Source organism: Dendroctonus ponderosae, unplaced genomic scaffold (genome assembly GCF_020466585.1).
Source record: "Dendroctonus ponderosae isolate FM_Combo_2020 unplaced genomic scaffold, Dpon_F_20191213v2 Dpon_F_20191213_7, whole genome shotgun sequence".
NCBI classification, from domain to species: domain Eukaryota; kingdom Metazoa; phylum Arthropoda; class Insecta; order Coleoptera; family Curculionidae; genus Dendroctonus; species Dendroctonus ponderosae.
The window spans coordinates 3,638,300-3,665,953 of NW_026018916.1; the positions used below are offsets into that span (position 1 = coordinate 3,638,300).

Consider the following 27,654-nt stretch of genomic DNA (forward strand, 5'->3'; position numbering starts at 1 on the left):
CTTTATATGCTGAAATTTGAAAAACTGAACATCGCTTTCCTCGGCCTAGAGTCAATTAAAATTTGATATCCCGTAGAGCAAACACTAATGCCCGATTATCAGGTGTAGCGTAAATTTAACTAAAGGGTGACTTGCTTAACCGGGTATTATTAGATCGGACCGGTTGCCCTTTATGGAAGCAACCAGAATTTGGGTTGGAAAGTCGCTTTAGTTAGTGATACAAATTAACGTACCGTATTTCTCGGTCTTTTCCAGTTCAAAAACCAGTTTAAAGACAATTTCCCTAACAAAATGCCCTTTTTGCTAGCGTTTTTTGCTAAGGGCTTAGCGCTGCTAACTTTCGAACTCGATTGCCCGAGCAGCTTTGTGGGAGTGCTTTTCAACTCCTCGGGGAAATTTCGAGTAAAAACGGCAACTGAGAGGCTCTCACAAATTAAATTTTTCAAACTTGTACGCATTTAATGTAGAAATTTCGGTGACAATTCTCTACACATTGGGCTATAAGTTTTCGGAAACATCCTGCAAGCAGGGCGGAGCGCAAAATCTGCAGTAAAAATCTGCATTTTCACCCTGATTTATTTACGAATAAATCACTGATCTACATTTTCTCCATTTAATATATCATGGCATGCTAAAACCGCAGCGCTTATCTGATATTTGCCTAGAAGCCCGAATCATAATTTATGACTTGGTGTCGTTTGTATGGCCAGCTAGGAGAAAACCTCAGATCCATCATCTTTTCTGAATGGTCGGATTGTTGCAAATGTTCCCTCCTAACCCGGTCTGGTCCAGTAAATTGGACAAACTGGGTTAATGTGGCTGGACTTTGGTCTGGATTCAGGAAAGTTTCAACAAGAGAGAAGATCCAAATCCCCAAAATTGAGTCTTGTCCGCTAGTTAAATAATCAGAGAAAAAATGGCAAATAGAAACATTAAGCATATAATCAGTAAAGCTTAAACAGTTCGCTAAATTTCACCAACAGTATGAGAAAATTAGAGAGATTGAACTGAATAAAATATCATATCGAGAAAGCGTTTCGCTTCGAATGTCTCTATTATTGCCATTCAAATAAAAAACAAGCGACGCATCCATTAGATTGCGAGACGCATTATGGAAAGGGATTTCCTTGTCATTTATTCCCATTTGTATCTCGATAAACAATGGAAAACAAAATGGGACTTACGCTGAAAAATGAGCCCGTTGCAGATAAAATTATTGCCATTTGAATAAGAAAGCAATCAGGTTAGCAGATTTAGGTGTTGATCAACTTCAAGCGGCTGTAGGTTGGACTTATTGACCAACCCAAAACAATCCTCATTCCATTAGGATTCAGGAGGTGTGGTGCTTTAGGATTCGATTTCCAAGAAAGGGCTTTAAAGGTCAGCACTAGTACTCAAATGAGACCTGCAGTTCCTTGCTGAATGTTCAAAATTTCTATTCATTTTCGACCATCAATCACTAAAATTGCCGACTTGGGGCATTGTTACCTCAGGATTCATACCTGAATTATCCTTCCCTTCTATCGCCGGCCAGTGATAATCGATAACCAGGTTCTGCATGCGATTTGGTCATTAAAACCGCATGTTAAACAATCCTTCAGCCCCGTATTAATGACGAGCGAATTACCATATTTTGATATTCACGCAGAATCGCAAAAACCACTCCGAATCCAGTTGCAAAAATTTGGTTAATAATAAAAGCCCTAACGGTGAAAACACGCGGACTAAATAGAAATAAATGTACTCACGTAATTGTTTGCTGTGATTTTACGCTTAGCCAGGAGTTAATTATATTTGCGTGGTTGTTTTCAATTGATTTTATCGGCCAAAGGAGATTTCCATAGCTTGAACACCCCAACATCCAAGGCCAGAAATAAATTGAAAACTCGACACTGAATATTCTGAAAACTTGGATAAAGCCCGGTATCAATCAGGCATCTTTTCCGGGTTTGGGTGTTTGGGAAATCACATGGAAATGTGCGGAGATTTGAAAAGGGGATTCTTTTAACACGAGAAAATCAGACAGAAAAAAAGCACACATGTTAAACGACTTTGGCTTTATTAGGCAACTTTCGATTACATCATTTCAGCAAAATAAATACTTGTGCGTGTCCAGATCGTTTCCACCGGTTTTAGTATCCTTCGTCCGACCAGGTGATTTGGTAGCTTGGATATTGAGTCTTGATGATGTCCACGGATAGTTCATGATCGGCCTTACCAAAGCCCTGAAACGTATCCGAAACGAATCGATTTAATGCTAATTGAAAGAGAAACCTTGAATGGAACATGAACACATTTGCCCCGTTTAATTGAGGAAACCGGCCCAGGCTGGGAATAGCAGGAGGATCGATATTTGGTGTCAGGCTATTCAACGTTTAATGCCTATTTTCCTGTACCTAATATGTCTAGAACCAAAAATTCATCAATTGTATGAGCTGAGTAACTCATTAAATTCAGAAGATTTTGACTTCTGTGTCTAGAGTTGAGTTTTGTTGAGGAATTATTCAGTTAAAACTAGCGGTTTCAAAAATCAACGTGGAAATATCGGCAAAATTGCGAGATTTTGACTTCGATTTTTTAAACCGATTCGATTTAAAAACAATGTTATAACCTCGTAAAAGTGGTGAATCACTTTACAGTTACTTAAAACCAGCGGTTAAAAAAAATCAATGTCAAAATCTCAGAGATTTACTGAGTCTCGAAAAAGTTACTCTAGTTTCGCTCATATAAGGCATCACCAGCCTTCTACAAATCATAAAAAGCTGAATGCTCTTCTCATTATTTTAGTGGCTTTAGTGGTATGGGCCAGACGGAATAAGAATCACCCCCAACCTGCTGAAAATTCTCTTGCTCCCTCAACGCCAATTCGGCATTTGGCCAAGGCAGCATTTCTTTTCTTTGCGTGCTCTTTCGCGTTCAGACGGAAAATTCGCAAATGCTGAGCAGGAATTTTTCAACTTTAGCTGACATACAGTGCAACTTTGTCTCGGTGGAAGCTGCTCCCATCGAACGAACCTAATAAAGAATGAGCAATTGCTGCCTTTTAACTGTTCATTCTTAACTCTTTATCAATGCATCTTAAATTAAACGTTTTGGCTTTGATACAACTTTACTGAACCAGGTTGGAAATACAAGTTTCCCAATAGATCACTGAAAGGGAGTTTGGCAGCCGAATTGTCCCGAACTAATTTTCGCTGTAGTCCTATTTCGGCCTCGAAAAGTATATTTTACCCCTTATTCAAATACCCAGCTCGGTTTGGAGGACATTAGCATGATTTTGTGTAGCGGCGGATTATTCCGCTACAGTCGAATAACGGTCGGCTGATTTCCACCTGGCGATTTAGTTTCGACGGAATCCAAAGTGGCTTGATCCATGTTTGGAGCGTCCCGCTTTGTGTTCGCAAGGGAATTTTTCCGATGGCATTTACATGATCAAGAGCGTTCTAAGGTTTCGCGTTAGATTCCCACAGCAACAACATATTTTTAAAAACATTGCCACTGAAGAACTTAGAATCGTTGCAGCTAAACAAAAAACAGTTCAATATCTGGATGCGGGATAACAGATCTGAGACTTGTTAAACCCAGACCATAAATCTGTCACACCAGCATCCAAAATGGGTGAAACGTCTGGAACACATGTTACAAGAGCTGAAGTTATATAACGCAAACTTCCCGGCTGGCTGTTCCGCTAAGCGACCCTTTTCCGGTCGATTTTCCGGTTTCAACCTGTAGTTTTTCCACTAAATAAAGGGCCGTTACCTGAGAGTATCCATACACGTTGATGGTTTTCGCTCCAGGGTCGTGTTTAATCCGGCCTCCTCCCAGTACTTTGGACCGCCAGTCTTTGATCACTTTGGAGCTTTTGAGAGCTTGAAGTTCATCAGTTACTTTATCGTTGATATCGGCTGGAAAACGCAATTTTATATATTACTAAAATCAGCCTCGAAAGTGAAAATGCAGCATTCACAATTCACTGATTTCATTTCGACCGCAACCTAGGAAAGATACGTGTTTGGAAAGGCCCCCCTGTTGAATAATGGAAGAGCGGTTGGAAAGTGTGTATTATTTACTGCCCGTTAGAACACGTTGCTATTTATGGGGCGATTTGATTTGTTTTCAATTTGGAACATTGAAACTCATATTGAAGTTATATAAAGAAAGACTGGGCCTGGAAAATTGAGCTCTTTGTAACTCGTTCTGTCTGTTCTTCATCTTCGCAAATATACAGCCAAACGGGAGTTTCTACACACGTAGCCTGTCAGGTGCTTATTCGAGCTAAAGTAAATATGAAGTTCGTGTTTGAGCTTTAATTAAACGTATTATTCGAAGATATCAAGTTGAGTGAGTATTTTGGCCGGGAGTTTTCAATAACGTAATTATTTTAATTGGCCTTTTGTGTTCGCCGAACAATTTTCCTTTGGTAGATACTTAACGAACAGAGATGTTCTACAGAAATTATCCCCAATTAGAGCTATATAATGAACCAGAAAAAGTCCAGATCTGAAACATTTTCCAGTGCAATCACAACAAGATTGGATCCTTGTGCCAGTTCCAATCAGTGAACCAATCCATTCAAACATTAAAAATTGCTCCGTTGTTGAGCCCTTCATATGCACACTCAAAACGAATCAACTTTTATAATTTCAAAAGGCAACGCTTGGTAATGGCATTTTTCGATCGCCATAAATTCCAGCATTTTAACATTGACCCACAAACCCAGATAGTTGCAACTTTGTTCAGCTGTTGCGGTTTTGGCTCAGTTGCATTTATTACGCAGTTAATAAAGGACATTTTCAACTGAATATTTTAGTTGGATTGGTTGAACATTTTCACGAACAAATCAAGCCTGAGAGCTGAGAAATGTAATTTACTGCATTCAGTCAGACTGTATAAATACAGTTAGCAAACAAGGAAGAATCAGCGAAAAAATGCACTGAAAGAGCGTCTTTTGGAGCGCTGATGTAATTTCCCTTGGCTTTGTGTCTACTGGATTTAGTGGAATTGAAATGGGATTTCGAATAACTGCGTTTTGAAATAGAGGGATTTTTGATTTGCCAAGTCTATGCAGGTGCTTAATTGGCGGTTGTTTGTTGAAAACACGATAAAGGATGTTATGTTGATGTTTTCCGTTGAGAAAGTTTTGGATGTAACTTCCTCTCAAAAGCCTATAAGTTTTCAGCTATTTATCACATGTTGCGTACAAGTCGAGTCGTCCTCATGATGCTTTCATTCAGCTTTTCGTCAATGTAAGGTTTTAAAAGGTTTGTGCCCAATTGAAGCAGACACGATTAAGCATGTGACCAATTTCCAAATTACATTTTTCCTCCACTAGAGCCTCAGCATTTCTTCAATTGCGTGAACTAGTATTTATTTGCATTTAATGCCAACTTTTCATTGTTTTGTACTTAGCGTTTGAGTAAGTTGATCGGGGTTTTCCCTCAATGGCCTGAAGTGGAAAGCATCCAAAAGTCCTTTAAGGGTGTTTCGGGCAAACGAACCCTAAAAAATTATTTAACTGCACGATTGATGAAATGTTTTAAGTGAGTCCTGAGTCCAATTTTCATATGTGAATTGAAAAAACTTTGAAAGTAAATATTCGGTATTCAACACACGAGTTACACATTTAAAGTTTTTATGGCGCTTTCCTTTTAAAAGCACATGCTCGACACCGCTTAGCCAATTTCAATATGACTTACGGCCCGGAAAGACGGGCAAAAACAAACGCGTTTCTTTAACGGTTTGCATGATAAATTCAAAAAGCCCGAGATGTTTGGAGGTAAGTAGCCGAAATCTGTCACTCTAAAATGCCGCCGTGACCCAGATTTGTCCTGGACAAACAGGGGATTTCCGGAAATGGCTTTTTTTGTGTGATTTTCCAACCAGAGCGAACGAAGGGCTACTGGCAGGTGCCATGGGGAAAATAGAAATTTTTTAAGCTTTTTACCAATTTAAGAATGATTTAATTCAACAGCAGTTCAAAGGCTCTTTGTAGCTGTCTGTATTTGGTGCATTTAGCGCATTTGCCCGGATAATTAATGTCTGTATTTGCCGGATTACATTAGGCAAATACGCTTCAAGCTGAATCTCATTATGTGTAGAACTTGATATGTAAATTTTGACTAATACATACACACATTGAAACTGCTAACTGCGAAATGAAGTCCCTGGATGAAATTCTTAAAACGTGAACTTGAATCGCATTATTGAGAATTATTCACCCTAATAAAATTGAGAAAAAAACGAAAGAAGGCACGTACTAAAACAAATTTGAGTACACCAATAAACTAGCTGCTTTTACAAATTTCACAACGACAGTTTCAAGTAACAAGATTAAGGAAAATGCCCGAAATGCAAGTCATTGCATTGCAACTCATTTTATAAGCTTCATCATTTATTCATTTTGTTCTATTTGGATGTAAATTAATGAAATTTCTTGTTAATAGCAACTGAAACTGTAATGGGACTTAGGCAGAATTTGTCACAATTACCAGCAATGTTCTATCATGACTTGCTGTTTGATTTATGTGGCAATTGCATTAGTTTAAAACAATAAATCTCTCGTTCCCGTTAAGATAGCGCTCGAATAAATAGAATAAGAATTACAGGCCCGCGGTGGAACAATTTTAATTACTTTCCGTAATGATTTATGGATTAGGGCGGATCGATGTTTTCAAAACGAGAATTCCTTGCCGGCAGTTTAATGGAGTTTATTGGATATTACCAATATTTGCTTGATATTTTTTCCATGCCTCGGCTATCTGATGCAGACCGGGGTAATTCCATTTCTAATTTGTTACTGAATCGAATGGAAGCTCTCCCATATTTTCTTTAAATCAATATGAATGCACAGTGGTATCGGATTTATATTAGCGAGTTTTTCCGTTTTATCGTAGAATCCAGAACCGATGATTTTAAAAAGTGAGCACAATTTTCTTGTGCTCTTTCTTGATCTTTATTTCAATCTGCGCTTATAAATTGTTGACTGTTTGGACCACAATCGACACTTTGTTCACTGATAGAACACGCTTTGCCGAACAAAAGGCATACAAAAGTAACTCCCTGCCTTCGCTTGTTACCGAAGGAAAAAATCCAAAACTCCGCCCATAAAAATCAGACACAACTTGGAAAGTACTCCAAAATACCCTGATGATGAGCAAAAATCCAAGCTTTTTCAACTTACAGAACACACCCTGCCCTACAAAGCTCATAAAAAACAACACAGAAGCAATAAATTCTTGCAAAAACAACCTCGTACTCGAAACGCACTTTTGAAAAATTATCCAATGATCGCTGAAATTAAAACTTTGTTCACTGTTAGAAGAAACTTTTCTCTATAAATGTAGACTAAAAACGACTGTATAACTGAACTGGCTCTCACAGAAATAAATGTCCAACTCTGGTTTGCAAAAACAAACTTGAAAAGTTAGTTACCATTGCGTGATGATGATTGAAAATCGAAACTTTGTCACTTATTTTTTGGTAATTTCTCCATCAATTTTAAACGCAAAAATTATAAATTCCAAAAACAAAAATAACGCCGAACTTCAGGCTACAAAACAACTTGTCAAAAATTGCATGATGATGACTGAAAATCGAAACTTTATGCACCTATTTGTAGAGAATGTCTCCACAGACATCAGCCAAAAGCAACTTTCTAACCTAGCTGGACTGGACGCTGAAGAAATAATTGCAACTCCAGCCTGTTGCAAAACAAACGCGGTTTTAAAAATTTTTGAAAAATTGTCTAATGATTATTGAAAATAGAAACTCTGGTCACTTATAGAAGGGACTTTCCTCTACAAACAGCAGTCAAACAGAGCTCTAAAGTTGGACAGGCTTCTGAAGAAATAAATACCAAACTCCGACCGGCAAAAACCACGCAGATTTTCAAAAATTGTAAAAAATTTCACGATGACGACTGAAAAACGCAACTTTGTCCACTGATACAAATAATTTTCTCTACAATAGCTGCCCCGGTTAATTCTGGTTTTTTTTGGCAAAGACATTTTTCATAATAATCCGCTAAAGGCCTAAATTAGGTAACGCGTAGTAGCGCGGTTTGACAAGGATTCGCCTCATCATGCTCATATCATTATTCCTAGCGGTTTATTAAAGTCTTGCTGAAAACGTTTTTCTTATTTTTCCACTGACGTCTTAATGGATTTGAAAAGATTTATAGCGGCCGCCGAGATTGAAATGTGAAACAAAATCGAAGTTGAGACTTTCGCCGTCGATAGCTAACTAGATTTTTCAACTTTCCTGTTAATGTTGTAGAAGAGGTCAGACGGTTGTTGGCGCCGCATTTATTTTGCCAACTTCTTGTAAAAAAGCTAATTTCCCCACAATTAAACTGATAAAATTCAGCCGTTTTTGATTGCGAGAAAGTTCAAAGGCATCTTGCTCGAAGCTTGAAAGATATCAGATTTATTTGAGCACATGAAAGCCATTACCCAGCAAGATTGATATATTACCAGAGTTTCAATGCAGTCAATATCGTTGTTTGTCAACACGTTCCTCTTGAATAATGCACGAGTTTATCGCACGCTCTATTTGAATATTTAACGTCTGCATAAACAATTTTTATCACTGGAATAGGCGACCCAAATGTCGAATTAGCCATGCGTATTTTGCACGTGTAGATTAAATTGTCTGCAGCAGACTAACATTGACCTAAAGCCCTAAATTCCTTTTGCGCCTAAGACAAGCCTGGATGGTTTATTCAGTTGGTGCAGCAGTGCAGCTCAGATGCAATAAGCCGCAGAATTTCAACGATGATCTGATTTTCCGGATTAGATTCGGTAATGGAATAAGAAAACATATTAGATTAACACGAAGATATATCGCTGTTAGATTACAAAAGCCATCAGCTAGCAAATTAAAGGTGTGTACGGCAGCAGTTCTCTATTGGCTTTTCAACTCCCATACTCATGAAGAAAGAATCACAGTGGCAATGCAAAATTGTTCCAATTTCGAGTGCCCAGATATTTCCGTGTCTAGCAAATGAGCCATTTTTATGGGATTATTTGTCATCTGGTCGTTCTTTTTCGGTTGTGATGGATGGATCGCATTATGAAGTCCCCGTGAACAATAGCAGGCCTCACCTGCACTTCCCCATATTATTCAAACCTGAAATTCTGCCAAGTTCTCTACTGGGCTCACTTTTGTTCTGCATTTAACCGTTCCGCCTTTTAACGGCCATAACTGTGGAATTAGACGAGGCTTATTTTCACTGTTTCGGTAGGAGGCGAATGATTATATTTCGTCACCTTTCACGTCCTCCTACTCATAAAATAGTCCCATCCATCGTCACTGTTCCATTCGAGTAAAAGTGAATTTCCATCCGCCTAATACTTCAGAAAGATAATCAGCAAACGTTATAATAATGCGCACCCTCGCAGAAGGCATTTTTCCGAATGGAAAAACCTTTGTGTTTTGCCAACAATAAATTTCCCAAACTTTCGGGCGCTCTGCTTAGGGCGTAAAAGAAACCTGCTTTGTTGGCTTTGCCTGCTCTTTTCGAAGTCTGTTTTGTTTCCCGCTTATTTTTTTTGCAAGTTTTTTCGCTTAATAATTGATGTTTGCTGTCGGAAGCTTGCGAAACACTGACTTGCGTCGATAATCCAATTTCCAGTTGCCACAATCGACAGTTTAGTTTTTATAGAACAATAGCCAAAGCTGACTCTCTGAACTGCAGCTGATTTTGCTCAATTAGCAAGGCATTTGCGTGAGAGATGACTGGAAGATGAGAGGGCAAAGAAATGTACCTCTAAGGCATTTGAATTTTATCAAGAAAAATACTCTTTTGATGCCCTTTTAACATCAATAGGTATTTTTCGTCTATTTCTGGATCAAGGGGCTGAGCCGCGCCCTTAATATATTCAGTAGTACAATGTCGTTTCCAGTCTAAACTTGAAACCGAGCTCCATTTAATCCAAGGAAAATGTCCTGCCTACACTAGAGGCGTTTTATTGTTGCGAAGAATGCAAAAGACATTTGAAAAAGCCAACAAATTGTAGAAAATCCAGCAATTCTTCAATATAAGTCTTTCAAAATGCAGAAGAACGTGCACTGTTTATTGTCGTATTTTACACTAGAAGACTATTTACCAGCCCTGAAGTGCCAAACTAAACTAAAACAAAAGTGGAGAGACAAGATTTATAACTCTCCAAGTGGCAATTTCAGCTTCAACTGACTGCGCTCTAATTGCAAACTGACCCGGAACTAATCCTCTGTTCAACTCGAATATGTGTGTGACTTTCAATTCAATTTCCATTGCCTCTTTTCTCAAAACAACGCCCACAATGTTCTCGGAAGATTTAGTTAAATTCTGGAAAACCAATTGGAAAAAGTCGATACAGAAAAATAGTTAGTCGAATAGTTAAAAATAGAATAAGTCGATACGAAAACCAATTGGAAATATTCGCACAATTCATCAAATTTGTGCTAAATGTACATTAAATAAAAAATCACTAAAAAACCTTTTCAAATAGTAAAAGCCTAATCTCTGCTAGTGGTTCTTAGCCCCAAAAAACGTGGACAAAAGCAGGACGAACAGGCAACGAAAAGCAGAAAAACCCGTTTATTACCATAAAAAGTCGGTTTACTTTGGCCACCGAATGTCTGGGTGTTAGAGAGGTTGCTGGAGCCTTTGGCCTCCCAAGACGGATTGACTTGCTTTGACAAAAAACCAAATGGGCTTTTAGGCAATGGGGCAAGTGGAGGACGTAAATGTAATGAAATTTCGGCAATTTCAACTGGGAGATTGGTTTTTCAAGCCTCCGTTTTTTTCTGATTAGTTTCAATACTCTCTAAAGTTGCGAAATTGTGCATAAATCTGACCTACATCTGATCAAAAAGTAATCATCTGTGCGACCAAAGAATTTATTATTTCCGCCAGGCGCTACACAGTCTGGATGCTTTCAAGAAAATTACACCGGCTTTCCTCGATCGGAAGGAACGAGAAGCGTGACCAAAACCGGACTTTTTCCGGCCTGTTTCCTGGAATAAAGCCGATGGGAGCAGCCATTTAACGTGCCCTAGTCAGATTATCTTCCCACATGAAACATGCTTCAGCAAGCACTTCATTCAATAGATTCCAGAGTTCAGCTCAGTTTGGATCAAAGCGAACTTTAACTGCCATTTTCGTTGCAGAAATTGCATTGAAATATTGAAGTGCCCGCGGTGGAACTTTACAACTGACCACTCGATCCGACCAGTTTTGAGTTGATTGAAAACCACAAAATGGAGAACTTGAAAATATTATTCCCTAGACCATTTTCCATATTGAATAGTGATTTTCAATGACTAGTTTTATGCAAGAGTGTGTTAGCGAATTGTTCGCAGCGCGATTGAGGTAGATTTCCCAATAGCCTCATTTAGTAGAGCGTTTTAGAGTTTTTTTTTCCATTTAGTCTTCAAAAGCAGGCTTGAGCAGAGATGCATCGTTTTCCCAAAAACCATTGAGCTGACAAATGTTTTCCATGCAGTTATTGGGGCACAACTACATGGTGAAAGATTCGTGTTTTTCTGTTTCATCAGGGTTTTGTTGGGAAACTTTTAAGCCCAATTTGATAAAGCACGCGAACTGTTAAACCACCGTTCTGGGAAGTTAATTCCTCGAAATTGGATAAAAGTGCGGAAAGGCCATTTCATAAAGCACGACGGACAGTTTCAACTATGAAAGTTCGAATTTGTGGCATCTGCAATGCGTTACCATTTTTTGGAAAAACTGAAAAAGACAAATTTGACCTTTTTGTAAGTTTGCATAGCAGATGTGCTTGTATAAACTAGGAAAGTTTCGAATCTGTGCCACCCTCGGGCATTTTTTCACGAATTTTTAGGTTTGACCTATTTTTAAAGAGCAATTTTGCAGAAGACAACTTTTGTAAACGACCTTGTGCAAACTAAAAAATGGACAAAAATTTGTTCATTTCACTGTTTTGAAGAGTAAACTCGATGGTTCATATCGACAAAGTTTCGAACATCCATCCTCAAGGTATTTTCAATCTTTTCTAGCTTTGGCCCAACGGGGTCTAGTCGATTTTTGAAAATTAATTTTGCACACAAAAACCAATCAACTTGAAAAAATTGCTGTGAGTCTAGTTTTATGAATAAAAGTATTCTTAGTATTGGTGAAAGTTTCGAATTTGTTTCTGGAAATAGTTGAATCTAGACCAGTAGCAAAACAAATTGTCCAATGTTGGACAAAAAAATTAATTGAAATTCTCACTGCGTATAATAATTAAACGATGCACAATGTTAATTAGGGAAGTTAATCTATCCAGGGTTGAGTATCTTTAGGTGCACAAATTTCCAAAACTCAAACCTTTTCACCAAAAAAATGTGGAACTTTATTTAATATTACAAACAATTTTCCAACTAAATGGGATTGACTTCCAACTTTGCCTTTGGATTTTGCCAGACATCGCCAAATCCAGCTACAAACTTGTGTTATTTGGCTGGTGCCAAACTACATTTCAAGCATGTTTTTTCGCTAATCTTTCAATAGAAGCGAATTGGAGCAAATCGTGTTTCGAACTTAAACAAGATTGATTTAGCACGACTTTTGCCAGATTTGGGCGAGCCCGAAAGTGGAACGCGTTGTGAATAAATGTGGAATTTGATTGATTCTCCGAAAATTCGGTTGTAACCACTTAAATGTTTTGACTGTCATGTATAAGAGAGAATGAAGGAATTCGCAAATTCCTCTCCCATTAAGTGCTTAATTAAACTAAAAGCGCTGGGCGGAAGTTTAATAATCTTGGGTCAACTTCCAGCAGCTCGACTTAGCGATAGGATCTCGTTATTTCCTTTGACTTTTCGAAAGTAATTCATTGGGGACAGCAATTCAACTTCCTGATCTGGCCGCAACTCAAACTGCAAAACTCTGAAATGTTTCACTTGCAACCAACTCAAACTGGTGAAAATAAAAATATATGTTGCACAGTCAACAACACACGCTGTTCCTTCAACCAATAAACGCAAAACCCAATAAAATATTCATTTTACGAAAAGCAAGTCCTCCAAATATACAATATTCATGTCGCCGAATTTCAAATTTCGCACCCTACAAGTCGACATCTTCTTGGAGTTTTGCAAGTATTTTAATATAAAGTGGGGTCTGACTTACAGAAACACTCAAGCAGCATCTTTTGCCGATTTTAATGGAGGATTTCGCTGACAGTGTAATTTTAAAGGGATCAACTCCCCGGCTAATTAGCTTGGTGAGATTGTTTAAATTTAGCACTGAACATCAATACTTGTAATGATTGGGCGCGGCGAAAAACGAAAAACAGCTCCCCAGTTTAATTAAACGAAACGTCTCGGGTCTTGAAAAACAGTTTTTCCAGACTCAACAATAGACCCGCTTAAGCAAACAGTTTGAGGAATATCAAATCGGTCGGCTATTTATATTTTGCAAGCAAAAAAGTGAGTAGAATAGGCCCGGAAAGGGAAATTCTGGTCCTCAAGGGATGATTATCAATTAACTTTTCAAAGTATTTGATAGTCATCATATATTAAATAGTGATTATGAAATCCAATAGGAAAAATTGAGAAAACCCCGAGGGGCTGTAAATTTGATCATGCTTCAGAACCATTTATTCTGACATTAAACTTAAAACTTTGAATCATTTGAAAAAAGCAATCAGGCTCTTGTTTAGGGACCGTTAAAAACTAATTGCAGCCCTGATTCAAGCTGAGATTTTCCCAGACTACGTCTATAACGATCGTGATGAGGTTTTTAATAATATTTCCTAATAATTTCTTTTGCCCCCGCTAAAAGTTTAATTAGTGTTGATAATTCCTATAAACTTTTATGGGCCACATTAAAGTGAACACTTAGCCAAGGCTTGTAAATATAAGTCAGGGTTCATCCCCTTTTTACTGTAGCCGGTTCATCCGCTCTTAATCCTGTTAAATGTGGACGCTTCAATTGATCGCGACTGGAAAAGCAACTTCCCCAAACGTGTGGAAAGGCCGGAGCAAAAACCATTAATGGCGATTTTTTTCAGGAGTCCCTTTTGAAGCGACTAGGCGTCAATGCGTATCCATTCACAATGGAAATAACCCCCTTGGCACCTCCTAGTGTGCAGCTGGTTCCAGCCAAAGAATACAACGGAGCTCCCATAGGAACCAGCTACGATGTGCGGGCCTACGTTGGTAAGTTAATTGAAGCAGACTCCATTATCCATAATGGGGATTATTGCGTTAATTATGGAAGCTGGGGCGTCTTATAATTATTTCAGCAAAACGCTCTGAAATAACTGTCGCTCCCCCCAGCAAATGAAACACTTAATGCTAAATATAAGAGTGGTGCAGCGACCCAAAGCGAAGCTTTTAATATTAATATTAATATGATGTGACTCTGTTCCGCCAGTTAGGGAGGAGCCCAAAAAAGTTGCAATCAGTGAAAACATGGGAAAATCAACAAGAAAGGCTTCAATTGAAATACAACGTTAGGACATAATATAGCAGAAACTATATTCAAAGCCCCATTGGGGTTGAATATTAGGGAATTATGAACTGAAACTACGCCCGTGTGTAACAACATACACTTTCTTTCATCCGCTTCACTGTTGGTGACAATTTAATTTTGTCTTGATGAGGCCTTGCCAAGTCAAAGCGTTGCTTGCACCAAATGAAAAACTTTTCCCAATTATAAACTTTAAACGTGTCCGTCCGTTCAGATGATTCAACTAGTAATTAGCGGCTTCATTCATACAAATTACTTTCAGCATGTTTCGTCGTGAACTATTCAGATTAGTGACGGTCCCGTTGAATAAACCAAAAAATGCGCTAAGCCAATAATGCTTCCGAACGGTCGGAAAAATACACTCGCCTGGAAACTTTAGCCATTAAGAGCTTGTGCCAATAACTCCCCAAAGCGATTGTTTTGATTGATGTCTATAACACACGATAGCTGTTCAGCAGCATTTTTCATTCTTTTCGATTAATGAAATACAACAGTATTCGTTTAAGCGTTTCCGAATAGTAGCGTTATTTCTACATAAAATATGAGCACTTTTATATTCGCCCCATATTTTCACAGCATCCCATGAAGGAATATCTTCCCCTTCAGTCTTGGAGCGTATCTGCTAAAGATTTTTCCGTATGTACACATTCGAGTCGAGGGCAAAAAATGGAAACTAATGGAAAACCAGTAGGGTGAACGAACGAAACTGGCTTGCATTGACGTGCACATTTCCATGTGTATGGAGAGGCGCCGAAATTATGGAACACACGTCAGTTGAAAGAGGATTATCGAGGTCTGTGCTTGATATGAACTCTGACATGAATAAATTCGGTTGAAAGACACTGACGCCTCGTGAGCCGAGTGACAAAGAGGCCAATTAAGGCCCTGAAGTGGCTGAGTAACGAATCCATCCTCAACACGATTTGCTTGATTTAAATGCGATAAAACCCATTATAATTATTGCGTCACTTTTGAAAGCACCCCGTAGAACACTCGGTGGACTCGGGGCAAGCCGAATGATTTCGGGTGCTTTCGTGGATGTGTGAAGGAGCGAGAACAACATAGCGGTCCTTGTTCGACTTGCTCTTTATACGAGGGTGTATTTATTTTAACCACGCCACATTTCACGCCTTCGATCATTTCCATATGTTCCCATTCAATGTGTGCCGATGAAAAATTCTGATTTGTTTGGGAAACTATAGACAGATAACACTGTTCAAAGACCTTCTCTCGTATCGACTTTGCGGGTATCTAAAAATACACCTAACTAGACCGGCACACGATGCTTAAGGCTAAATTTTTGTCCCGAATCTGAATAAATTCTTATTCAAATAGGGTACCTGACGTCAACTACAATGGGGGTATTTTAAACGGCCCACGCTTTCTGGCTACAAAACGACACTTTTGAGGATGCTAAACAGTGAAGCGACCGGCGACAGAAATGATTAAGAAAGTTGGGGATTGGAAATAACCGTGAAATCGTTGCCGAGATGCGCCTTAGTAAAAAAACGGGCTTAATAAATGGGAGTAATGGCGCAGAAGAGTGGGTGATTTCAGTCTCTCTTAGTTTCATCGTCTGTAATCTGGGGAAAAGTTGAGACTTTTTATCTCTAACTTTCATAGATATTAAAACCAGATAGTCAAGCAGTGGGTTTTATATTTATTCTCGCAGTCATTGCATGAGCAGCGTGTAGAATTTTAACGAAAGGTTTACACATTGAAAACCGTATTTTTCCTCTTTTACTGCATTAATATGAGCCACACCATTATCCAGGCAGCTACATTGTTAGCAACGTAAACATCGAGAGCGCATTGTATGAAATTTGCAGAGTTAAAGCATTTTTCCCGGAGCTTTGCAGCCCTGGACAAAAGCCGACTAAAACGGGGAAGCAAAATTTTGTTAATAATATTTGCCGAACTTTTAAGGGTGGCGCGTTTTAATCTCGCCAATTTTAGAGTCACCGGTTGATAGAGAATGCTATCACTTATGCTGCACTGAAACTGGAAATCAATATTTTTGGCCTTGAATGTTTTACCAATGAAAATCCCAAACTGAAAATTAGTTTTATACCATCCCAGCCTTCATGTGCGATTTACATAAATCACTAAGCCAAAAACTTCACCAATGATACCCGCCATTTGATGCGCCCATTCCTTCAGAAAATAACGAAAAAACCGACCTTTTTTTACTGCCGTCATTCATACATAATGTTTTATAAAAGTCGGAGAAATGTATCCCGTTTTATGCGAGCCGTCAATAAATGTCTTCATAAAACTCAACTTTGTTAGCCAAGTCTGCTTTTACCATCACACGATGTTCACTAAAGGTTACAGAGTTAATTTGCCTGCCTCGAACTGGGCCATTAAGACAGTGAAGGCCCGATTGTTCAATGGGGGCGACTTTCCGTTATTAAGGCAACACGCGATTTTTCCTTGGGAATTTGAAAAACAGTTCAGAAAATGCTCTGTTACGTCTGTTGAATCAAACAATATTTCTGTTCATATATGAAGTTGACGCGATCCGGCTCGAAGGACCATTTTCTTGAATAAGCTTCTATTTTCGCCTTGCAAGAGAAAATTGCATTAATTTAATGCCCATGGGTTAATAGACGTCTTTCTTGACATAAATCGAACTCTAAGTACCACCAAGATTAATCGGACGCCAAGTTGCTCGCTATAAAACACTGAGCATAGAGATTAAGGGAAAATTAATAAACCGCGCGCGCTCGACGACATTACGGTAATTAGCGTTGTATATTATTATGTGCTTTAAATTGAAAATGACGGGAGTGTTTATTTGTAATTATTAACGCTGGGGTGAACTTTGTGAGCGAAATTGAAATAAATAGTGAGAGTAATAACATTTTACAGACGTTGGCCGTAAACCAGCCTGCCATTCTTCCACCTTTGTACCTTTCTCTAGCCTAAACTACTCCAAAGAGGCTGGTTTGAATACTTTAATCCGCTTTTCAAATGCTTGGGAAAAAATGTTGAAGCAAAATACCAGTGTTTTAACCCAGCAGCATTAAGGACATTTAACTCATGCCTTGATTAAATTCATCGTTCGCTAGTTGAAAACTACAGAAAATAATTCTGCACAAAAGATGATACACCGTTTCTGAAAGCTCGCCTCGGGGCGTCGTTCGACTCGCATAATCTGGGAAAATTGCTTTTCAACTGGAAAGCCGAACGCAGAAAAACAGCAGCCAAATGGATTATCCAAAAAAGCACCCACTAATACGGAAAGTCGAGGGAGAATATTAATAAAAAGAAAACCGGTTTCGTTGGCCGACCGACAAAGTTGTTTAACATTAACCGGCTTACGGGGGTGTTACACAAAGAGATATTGCATTTAATCAGGGCCCAAGTGTTTTTGTTTTAAATGAAAAAAATATGCCCGGCAATGAAAGTCTGCAACTTTTGAATGTAGTGCTGTTGTTGCCTTGTTGGTCAACAGAGTTTCAAGTTAAGAAACCGTCAAATTTTTCAAAAACTAATGAAACTCTAGGCAGTTCGATGGGCCCTTAATTACCATTAGGGGTAACCAAAAGTGAACATCTGTTGCCAATGGCGGGGTGCAGAATGAAAGTAAAACCTGATCTATCCTATTAGAGGAGCATTAGAGCAAGAAGAGTCTTCTACGCTAATTGGCTTATTCGCTACAGTCTAGAACAAGAAGGGTTGAACTGCAGTTAGCAATTACTGTCTTGATCAATTATTAAGCCGCTTGAGCTGCGGCGAAAATACTGCATTTTGTAAATCCAGCAGTTGGATTTGATGAGTAAATAAGTTGGGAACAGATGCGTATTTATTAGCAGCCGCTCCTAAACGCTATTCATGTAGATAAACTCGCAAATCTCTGTCGATCTGTTTCGGTTGCACAAAACGGTGGCCAATTAATTCCGTCTAACCATCCCTGCTGCACTGAACCTGCAGTTGCCTTTTCGGCCTTTTTTGGGCCACATATATAAAATAAACCATTAACGTGTAGTGGGGACAAATAGGGATTTGATTGGCAAATCGATAGCAGGAAAAAGGCATGGCGGCAGTTTCTCCTCGATCCTGCATGACATTGATTAAATTATTCAAGAGATTGATTAGCCGTTTTACTTTGAGAAACAGCCTTGCATGACCTGTTTTTAGACTTTCCATTTTTAGATACGCTCCGCACATTTTCGACGGTTTGTCCCCGGCGAATTTGCTTAATGAATACCGGAAAAACTCTGCTTGAATTATCGCGGAAAATTGAAAATTCACTTATATCAGCTGTTAAGTGTGTCGCAAGCGCAACAATTCTCAAATATTTAAAGTCTGAAAAATGCGCTTACAACGAAGCTAAGGAGAAAGAAGTGAGCGTGCCAAATTTCCACGAGATTTGATTAATTTCCTAATAATTTAGGTGGATTGTGTTTCACAATTGGGGCCATTCATTTTGCAGATCTTGATTAATCTTATTCGCTTGTTAAGAAGACCCTCTGCGCGTATTTATCAATTCGAAAGTCCAGAATTAGGAAATATTTTGCCACTGCCACAATTCCCCGTCGGCTCGCTTCTATATTGTGACAGCTTAATTAGCTATAAACTGTATTGTTCCTCGTCATAATCCTGTAATGGCCGTCATTTTAACATGAATGGATTGGATGCAAAATTCATAGCCGTGCTCCCATTTGAAGATTAAGGTGGAATAATTGATCCGCTACTTTCTTGGCTGTCAAATATCTGAATTACTTACGTTTGATGTTGTTGTTTTCCTCAACACTTGGAGAGTAATCAAACGCAACAAATGCCCCATAATAGAGCGTCCGCGTTTGCCAAAAGCAAAAAAAGCGCTAAAACCGCTTCAGAATCGTTCGCCTCGAGTAGGAACAAATTCGTTTTACATCCAGGGCGTAATTAAAACGAATGTCTCTCTAGTATCCGGACACTTTTTCCGTCCGTGAAACTTTCCGGTTCGACGTTAAAGTTTTCCGAGTTTCCTCCTTAAAGGTTTCCGCTTTCCATCGGTTTTAGTTCTCGATATCCGCCTTCATAGACGATGACTTCTAAAGTTTCTTTTTTCAAAGAGCGCTTTTTGCGACAGAAATTAACATATTTTGCTTTAATTTTGAGCATACTAGAGCCTTTGATGATAAATTCCAGGAAAATAATCTTAGCTTGTTCTGTTGCTTTTGCCCTCGTAATGCGCCAGCCGCTGTATTTCTTTATTGGTTTCCACGGAAACCACCTGTGTAAACCAATGACGATCCTTCCGCTTCAATGCTGCCATTTACTGCATGCTACCGGATGTGTTTAAAACGTTGATGAATTTGCGGAAAATGAATAGGTTTGAGTCCTTTGATGGAAAGTTATTGCATTACAAGTTAGTTTCACTTTGCTGTAGGATATAGCCGTATTGAATTTAGCCACACAATAAACAATTATTACGGACTGATATAGCATTCCATTTCATGAAACTGATGCTTAATTAATTACTGTGATTTTCCAGCTGAGCGAATAGACGAAAAGTTGCACAAAAGAACGACAGTGAGGATGGGAATTCGCGTGGTGCAAAGGGCGTTTGCTCCGCCATCCCCTTACCAATATGTTCCAGGAGGAGGCAAAACTTCAAAGGAGCAAGCCAAGATGAACAGGAAAGCGCTGCTGTTCGGGTGTAAAAGTGAGCCGTTCCAAAATCGACTCCTGACCAATCAAGGTAATATTTGAGCACACTTTGAAGTGAGCTGCTTGATACAAAGTTTGATTGCTCTAAAGCCATGTCGAGATCGGCGGAAACCCTGCCTGGAAATCAGCTACTGTGCCCACAAATCCGCATTACTCACCGATCAATGCCGGAGTGCAGGCGACAGAACCTGGAAGCTGGAAACAATGAAGGTAAACTTTTGGATGAGGTTTTTCAATTATTGCTCTGGCGCATTTTATAAACTAACTATTTCCCCCATTCCCAAAAATAACCCACAGGATTTCCTGAAAGATTGCGGGAAACTTTGCCAATCTAATTCCCAATCTGTAGCAAGGCCAGATCGATTTAATAGCATTTCCCGTTTCAGAAGTAACTTCGTTTTGCCGATTGGCCAAATGTTATCTGCTTAGTGTAACATGTGCCCGAACTGTTGCAATTTCCTTTGCGTTTCAGACACGGAAAATAAGAGCCCCAATCGCAGATTTCCCCTAAAGTACAGTGGCCGTGTCACTTTTGATGAGCAGGAGGACGACAGCATCACCATAACGCAAAATAGTGTGGAAATAAATGGAAAATCGACAGATGCAGTGGACTCTGAGCAGACCGCTTTGGAAAAGAGACGAGCGTCATTGAAAACGACCAAATCTGAAGTTCGTAGCGATAGTGTCGAAAGCAATGAGGTAAGACCTTAACATTTAACAAAACATTCAAATTGGCTGTAAAACACATCAACCAGCCGACTCTCGAGCAATTTACATGAAAGTCATATGAAAAGCAAAACAAATTATCCGCACAAAGACACACAATGAGCGTCTGGCTTTTAGAAAAACTCCCCTTGTCGCAACGGAATTAATTTCCATTATCCATAAATAACGAGCAGAGACAAATAGAACGTTTAAGTAATCACATTATCTGATAGGTAGAAAAAAAGTAATTTAAAACGTATCATGGCATCGAATTACTTGTGCTTTGTTGCATATGTTTGTTGTCTGCCGTCGGGTTCTTTAAAGGCCTGATTGATGATGAAACATTGAACACAAAGACAATTTAGCGCCGGATACTGAACGAAGTCACTGTGACTTGAAGCATTATAAAAGAATGAATTTCGGACTAAGGAGTTGATTTGAGCCCAAATTTTCGTGAAGCAGGTGGAAAATCCGGAGCGGCAAATTGAGAATACTTATTAATCCATGTTCTATTGTTCGACAACTACCAGGGAACGTTAAAGGCGAACGCCTGCACAAATTATGAAAGAGGCTGCTCTGGAAATATTAACCGAAAGCAATGAGACGAACATTTCCAGAACCGTATCCTAATTCTGGCCGACCGTGCGAAGCATAATCACTTAATCCTGCTGGTAATTGAGTGCGGTTTATCCTGATTTCCAATTTTACTCTTTTCTTGGCCGTGGATTAATTCGCGCGATTTACAAAGCTTCAGCTTTGGAACTGGAAGATGTCTGAATCAAGATTGTAATTAAGGCAAACGCGCACAGTATTTCCAATTGCTGTTCCATTGGATTTTTGATTTATTTTTCAGGATCGTATATCGGATTATTACCGATCGCTGTGCAGTGCTAAGCGCCCATCGATGGCCGCTTATTTAGCAGCAGTTCCCAATCCGGAAGCGACAGTGGAAAAGCAATTTTTGCTCAGCGACGGCAAAGTGATACTCAGCGCAACGCTGGACAAGGGCATTTATTCGCACGGCGAAGAAATTCGCGTCTCTGTCCAAATCAGAAACAACAGCAGCAAAACCGTCAGGAGAATAAAGGTGAGTAGCTCAGATGCATTTAACAATTGACTGAATTATCAAACAAAAAATACGAAGAATGCAAAAAGTGTCTTTAAATAACAGAGATGATCACCGGCAGTCACGGCCGGTGCCCTTTTATATTGGCTGCCCTTTGCGTAAAAAGGGGTGCTAATAAAGCGACAGCAAAACGACGAGAAAAATGTTCAGCTTTCAACCAAAGCATCCTTTTATTAAATTTTAAGAACTCCAGGAAATGGAAAGCATTAACGCATTTAAAGTCTGTATTTTACGAGGAAAGTTGAGTCTGGGATTGACAACTTTCTTTTATTTGCGCTCCTTGAGTCTGAAAGATTAGTCGGGGAATATTTCTTAAATCAGCACCAACATTGTGTGCCAACTGCCAACTCACAAAGCAAACAATAATTTCAGCAAACCGAAAAAATATCCTCGGCCTTTTTAGTTTGCTTCTTTGTTTTCGCAGGTTAAGTACATATTGGGCATCAAGAAAACATGAGTTTCGTGCTCAACTCTGTTGCTTTTAACAAGCGGGGGTGTAGTTGACAGAGCATAACAAACCTCTTGTTACACCCCTTTGTAAATCTCACCCAAAAAAACCTTGCTTTTGTGTTTTGTTTGTGTTGAAGTTGAATCAAAAACCGTCCTAAAATAACACACATTTTCCGTTTATTGTGGCTGCAGCTGGACCTGGGCTGACCAAAACTTTTGCCGACATTCGGATTATTTAGCAACCAGAGCTTTATTTAATAATTGATCGAATATTCAATTGGGCGTACTTGCGCAGCAAAAGTTTTAAGGGCGGTTTTACGATGTGTCCGACGTATTTGCAGATGGGTAGTTTTATAGCTGTGGACAGAAAAAGTAGACAAATAAACAATTCAGTATGTTCGGGGGAAATTACTTTACATTCCAGTAAAGCATTAAAGGGTAAAATTTACATTAATTCAACCCTGTGAATGGGCGACCCAATTGAAACTGGATGTTCATGATGTATATTTTTTAAATGTCCTCCCCTGCTTAAATTGCCTGAAACTAATGAAGACCGATACGCGAAAAGTGAGATATAAATGATGATAATTATCTCTATTTAGTGCTGACGTCACGAAACGAAAAGCTTTACTGAAAATAAACGTGAGGAATTTGCTAAATAATATCGGCAAACTTGGAAAGTTGTTTTATTTGCTTGTAAGTCGCTCTGGAGTGGAGATTATTTCAAGAGAAACTGGGAATTAACAAAGTTTCCCAACAATAAATAGCATTAGGCAACGGCAAACAGAAAAAGCAGCACTTGGAAGCCTCTAGACCTTAAAGTGCCAGAGAATGGGTGGGGAAACTGTGCGGGACGTGGGTGGAAACACCTCGATTTTTCAACTGCTGTCTTCAATTCTTCCATTTCGCTCAGCCATATCCGAGTATCCGAGGCGAATTAGAACACTGTCGTGCGGAACTTTGCTAAGTCAGCAGTCAGCCATCGTACAGGATCGTAATTTGCAAGCATGTTGTCACAGTATTAGTGCCGCTACAATAAGTCAGGCTTTCATACTGCGAGAAACTCCCTGAGGACATTAACACTTTAAAGCTCAAATATGGGAAAAGCTAAACCAGCAAAGAGCGCTTTAGGGTTGCGGAAATCCAGTTGAAAAAACATCTAGGAGATTAACATTTAATTAATTAAACGATTTTTTAGGTGTTTGTGGTACAACATGTGGACGTTTGCATGTTCAGCAATGGCAAGTTTAAAAACGTCGTCGCTTTGCTCAGCGACAAGGAGTCCTGTCCTATTCTAACCGCAGCTACTTTGAGCAAAACCTACACTCTCCTACCACTGAACAGCACCACGAAGAACTGGATAGCTTTGGAGGACACTTACACCAAATCCAGTTCCAGCCTTGCCAGCACTGTTTGCTCGGTCACCGGAAATGCTGACGATCGAAACGTGTTTGCTATATATGTTTCCTATTATGTCAAAGGTGAGACTAACTAGGCCATAAAGTAAAAAAATAGGGCTTAAATGGGCGGTTGTTTTTAAACGTCTACAGCCGAAAAACTAAAGCTCGTACCGCAACATTTTCGTCCACATTGTTCGTAAAAAACACAGTTTGATGTTGCCTCCGTTTCAATGAAAACGGCAGAGTTTTGTCCAAACGATGTATAGGTCGAACAAGTTTCAACATCTTTAGTTAATTCTAATAAATCTCGAGTTTGACATGTTTTTATTCAGAAATCAGTCAAACTAGAGGGTTATCGCTGCACTTATATCATCAGACAATTTTCAAGAGTTTTTAGAGGTTTAGAAACAAGGTTTTCAAGAGTAGTTTTTGAATGTGTTTTTAACTTACTCTTCGATGTGAAAAAAACAATCGTTTGATCGCGCCTTACTATTTATTCGCAATAATTTAAACGAGAGCAACGATACAAAAGCTACTTCAAGTCCACTCTGGATAATCACTTCAAGCTGCTCTCTAGAGACCTTAATGCTGCTGGAACGAGGAATCGCAGTAATTTGTCGTAAGCAGGGAATTGCAAAAGAGCAATTTCGACTGCTCCAACTTAATGCGATTGCTTGCCAATAAAAATAGCCCGGCTGGAATCGGGAAATTTACCCGAAAGTCGCACAGGCTTTGGATTGCCATCCGCTATCAAACAAACCGCTAAATTCGATTATTTTCAGTAAAACTACTGGTGAGCGTGATGGGTGGCGATGTGAGCCTGAAATTGCCGTTCACTTTGATGCACACTTGCAACGATTACGATGGTGAAACCCTAACGAGAGTAAGACGAGTGGAGAGCGAGTCACGCCGCTTTGTCCATCCTGCACATATCCATCGCAAGACCGAACAAGACATAAAGCAGGAGAAGGATGGAACGTGAGAAAAGGAAAAGGTAATTGCTCAATTTCTGGTTGAAAGCAAAATATTGGCACATTCCTGCTTTAGGTTGTGGTAGAAATCAACAAAACCGACCAAAAATCGCCAACCGACCCCCTCTGTATCGGGCCTGAAGTTATTCACGGCCCTCAACGGCCTTTGACGCTGCATTTTTGCAAAAATGGAGACAGCCAGAAGATGGCAGCCGAAGAACCACAAGCTCACAAACCCGAGAAGAAGCAGCAGAATCTGGATGAAATTGTTACATTGAACAAATCTGATTCGGAAATTGAAAAGTTGCCAACTGGTTTTAAGCAAAATGGGGCTCAGTATGTGGAGTGCCACCCCAATGGAGAACAAGGGGCATTTTTTAGCTTGAGACGCGCATTTTGTTGTTTGAGAACTAGACGCAGCTCATAGCAGAGCATGCGAGTGAAATGTTCTGAAGCGGTAAGTTTGAACTTGTAATTAACGTCTACTGAGGGGACGTTACTAGGTAGGAAACTATAATAGCGCGCAAGCACATGTAATGGCTCAAACTTGCAAAATATAATTAGGGTCTATTTTTAGAAGATGTAAATATAGATAGGTAAATGCAGTAAATAACTTTTGTCCTCGATTTGCTCATGACCAGCGATCATTTGCCAACCTCAAACGGCCTTCCTAAGAGCCTGATCCTAGTTGAGTGCAGCAAAATCGCGCAGAAACTCCCAACTCCTCAACATTTACACTCAATTCCTACCCGTATCATTGGTGTGAATTCCTAAAGTGTATAGATCGATATTTGTACTATGAGGTGTCGATATGTGACATGTCTATGAGTGTTCCGTGTAGTTCCGTAAGATCGAGCCTATGTAAGATAAATATTATTTCCATAATGTAAAGAAATAATTTTGTATCCTGACCGAATGTAGCATCCAAATATTGCCCCATGTTAATTGAAAAAAGAATAAAATAATTATAGAAAACTGAGGCTTTTCCAAAATCCTACCACCGGCCAACTAGTGGGTCTTTGATGGCGTAAGTTCTGGTAATAGACAAAATCAAAATATCACGATCGGACCCCGAATGCGCCAGGAATCTACTGACTACACAAGCCAAAGTCGCGATAAATTAAAGGACGTGCACTTGTTAAGTGTGCACAGTAACCACCTGAAAACATTGAACTTGACGAAAGAAATAATGAAATTTCCTATGCAAATGTTCAATAAACGTAGTATTGAGACGCGGTGAATATGCGGTGTAGCAGACGGTGAATCGGCGAAGAGAAATAGATGCAAAATGAATAATGAAATACGTGTTTTTAAGAAGAAGTGCACGTCCAAATGTGCGTTCTTGAAAATGCGCCACTCGAACATTACAAAATTGCGCCTACTCACAATGATATCCACATTCGGCATATCCGCGGACGATCAGCTTGTCTTCGAACTTTCCGTCTGAATCAGGGCAGGAGACTTTGATCAGGATGTACTTAAAAGTACCTCTAGGATCAATGTCAACGTTCTTGATCTGCGGAATTGCTGAAGAAGCCATTTTTCTTAACTGTTGGCTTGCAGTAGCAGCAGCTCTGATCATCAAACGCTGGAACAATTACAATTTTTCCTGGTTTTCTTTGGTAATTTTAAGGACAAGGCTGATACTTTGTAAAGACGACAGTCACTATTAGTTCAATGCAAAATATGAACCGAGAACTGAGCGATGCAAAATTAAGATATTTTTTAAGAATGAAATATTTTTTTAAATTTTGGCGACCAAATTGCGGGCTTGGCTGAAAAAAACTATTCTACCTTTAGAGCTAATGATTTGCTGACGACTTGACGAATCTTCAGGCCCAAACTGTAGCTCTTTATGAGTCATTTTTGCATGTTATTTACAACCAAAAGTTTGAATCTTGAAATGCAAAAAAATAGCGGAAAATGGCTGGTTTGGAACCGCAACTAGAAACCGCATTGATACTTTATTTTCTTCATTCACCAACTGACTGAAACTGAAAATTTGGACGTTCATGCTACCGCTTCTTAATTAATGGGATAGAGATAGACATTGCAATTTTATTAGTTACAAGATGAGCTAATTAAGACACTATTTCGGAGACTTCATGTGTTTGAGGTGATAAAATCTTGATTGCTAATTGAAAATTGACAGGATGGATAGAAAGCCTACTCAAGTTAGAAACTTTTGAAGTTTTTTCGGTAAACGCTATGTTTTCCAGAAAAATGATAAAATCGCGCCGAGTAAGGTTCTATTTGTTGGTCGTAGGAGGCTGGTGATCATAGATAAAGACTGGTGATTTGGTTAATCAAATGATTGTCAGCAATTGACAGTAATTGTCAAGTTGTATTAATCGGATGTCAGATTGAACAGTCGATTTGGAGTTGTTTGCCAAAAAAACTCAGTGAAATAAGCAAAAAGCGATTTTAAAAGGTGAATTGATGGATGTTGCTAGAATAAGTTGCAAAAATAAACCAAGGAAACCGGCTATTTAATTCTTTTTAAAGAATGCACCTGCCAATTAACAATTTTCTCTGAAAGAGCCAAACCGAGCCTTTTCAAAACTATCAATTAAACTAATCCAATCTTTGTTTAATTTAAAGGAAATTGATTAAAAGCAAAAAGGCAATTGGAGAAAAATCATGCAAAAGCCGGGATAACCTAACTCCTAGCCAAATGTGGCATGCTGACTGCTAAGGAACATCTAGAATGCGTAGAGTTTGGGTAAGCAAACTCCATTGCAATAACTAACAAATACTTACAATAAAGCTAGAGGTTCGGGCTCTAAAATGGCTCAAAACCTCACTACACTGGCTCAATTTCAATAACAAAAATACGACTTGTGGACTGTCAGCGTCAAAATCAGCTGA

At 39.1% G+C, this 27,654-nt stretch overlaps 2 protein-coding genes and 1 long non-coding RNA gene across 3 annotated transcripts in view; 2 read left to right on the forward strand and 1 right to left on the reverse strand.

The window, feature by feature from the left end:
- The window catches only part of LOC109546277 (arrestin, lateral eye), a 44,552-nt gene extending 18,791 nt beyond the window's left edge, over nucleotides 1-25,761 (forward strand). Inside the window, exons 6-13 of the mRNA XM_019917200.2 lie at nucleotides 14,013-14,160; nucleotides 19,959-20,165; nucleotides 20,225-20,344; nucleotides 20,607-20,833; nucleotides 21,693-21,926; nucleotides 23,614-23,896; nucleotides 24,598-24,809; nucleotides 24,863-25,761. Coding sequence (XP_019772759.1) covers nucleotides 14,013-14,160; nucleotides 19,959-20,165; nucleotides 20,225-20,344; nucleotides 20,607-20,833; nucleotides 21,693-21,926; nucleotides 23,614-23,896; nucleotides 24,598-24,797 — 1,419 coding nt within the window. The 3' untranslated portion in view covers nucleotides 24,798-24,809; nucleotides 24,863-25,761. The remainder of the gene's footprint in view (nucleotides 1-14,012; nucleotides 14,161-19,958; nucleotides 20,166-20,224; nucleotides 20,345-20,606; nucleotides 20,834-21,692; nucleotides 21,927-23,613; nucleotides 23,897-24,597; nucleotides 24,810-24,862) is intronic.
- Nucleotides 2,043-27,654, reverse strand: LOC109546278 (14 kDa phosphohistidine phosphatase). The gene is made up of 4 exons (XM_019917201.2): nucleotides 27,547-27,654; nucleotides 26,173-26,374; nucleotides 3,760-3,905; nucleotides 2,043-2,225 (listed from the first exon to the last, which is right to left on the reverse strand). The coding sequence occupies exons 2-4, from the start codon at nucleotides 26,366-26,368 to the stop codon at nucleotides 2,133-2,135; spliced, it is 435 nt and encodes a 144-aa protein (XP_019772760.1). The 5' UTR covers nucleotides 26,369-26,374; nucleotides 27,547-27,654; the 3' UTR covers nucleotides 2,043-2,132.
- Nucleotides 27,121-27,609, forward strand: LOC125505122. The gene is made up of 2 exons (XR_007281933.1): nucleotides 27,121-27,217; nucleotides 27,388-27,609. It is a non-coding gene; the product is annotated as an uncharacterized LOC125505122 (long non-coding RNA).

Bases quoted from the DNA above. Each gene is read 5' to 3' on its own strand.
- LOC109546278 (XM_019917201.2), bottom strand. From the start codon at position 26,368: ATGATCAGAGCTGCTGCTACTGCAAGCCAACAGTTAAGAAAAATGGCT. The intron at 3,906-26,172 runs GTGAGTAGGCGC...TGCGTTTTCCAG, and splicing joins TGCCGAATGTGGATATCATT to CCGATATCAACGATAAAGTA. The intron at 2,226-3,759 runs GTAACGGCCCTT...GATACGTTTCAG, and splicing joins ACGTGTATGGATACTCTCAG to GGCTTTGGTAAGGCCGATCA.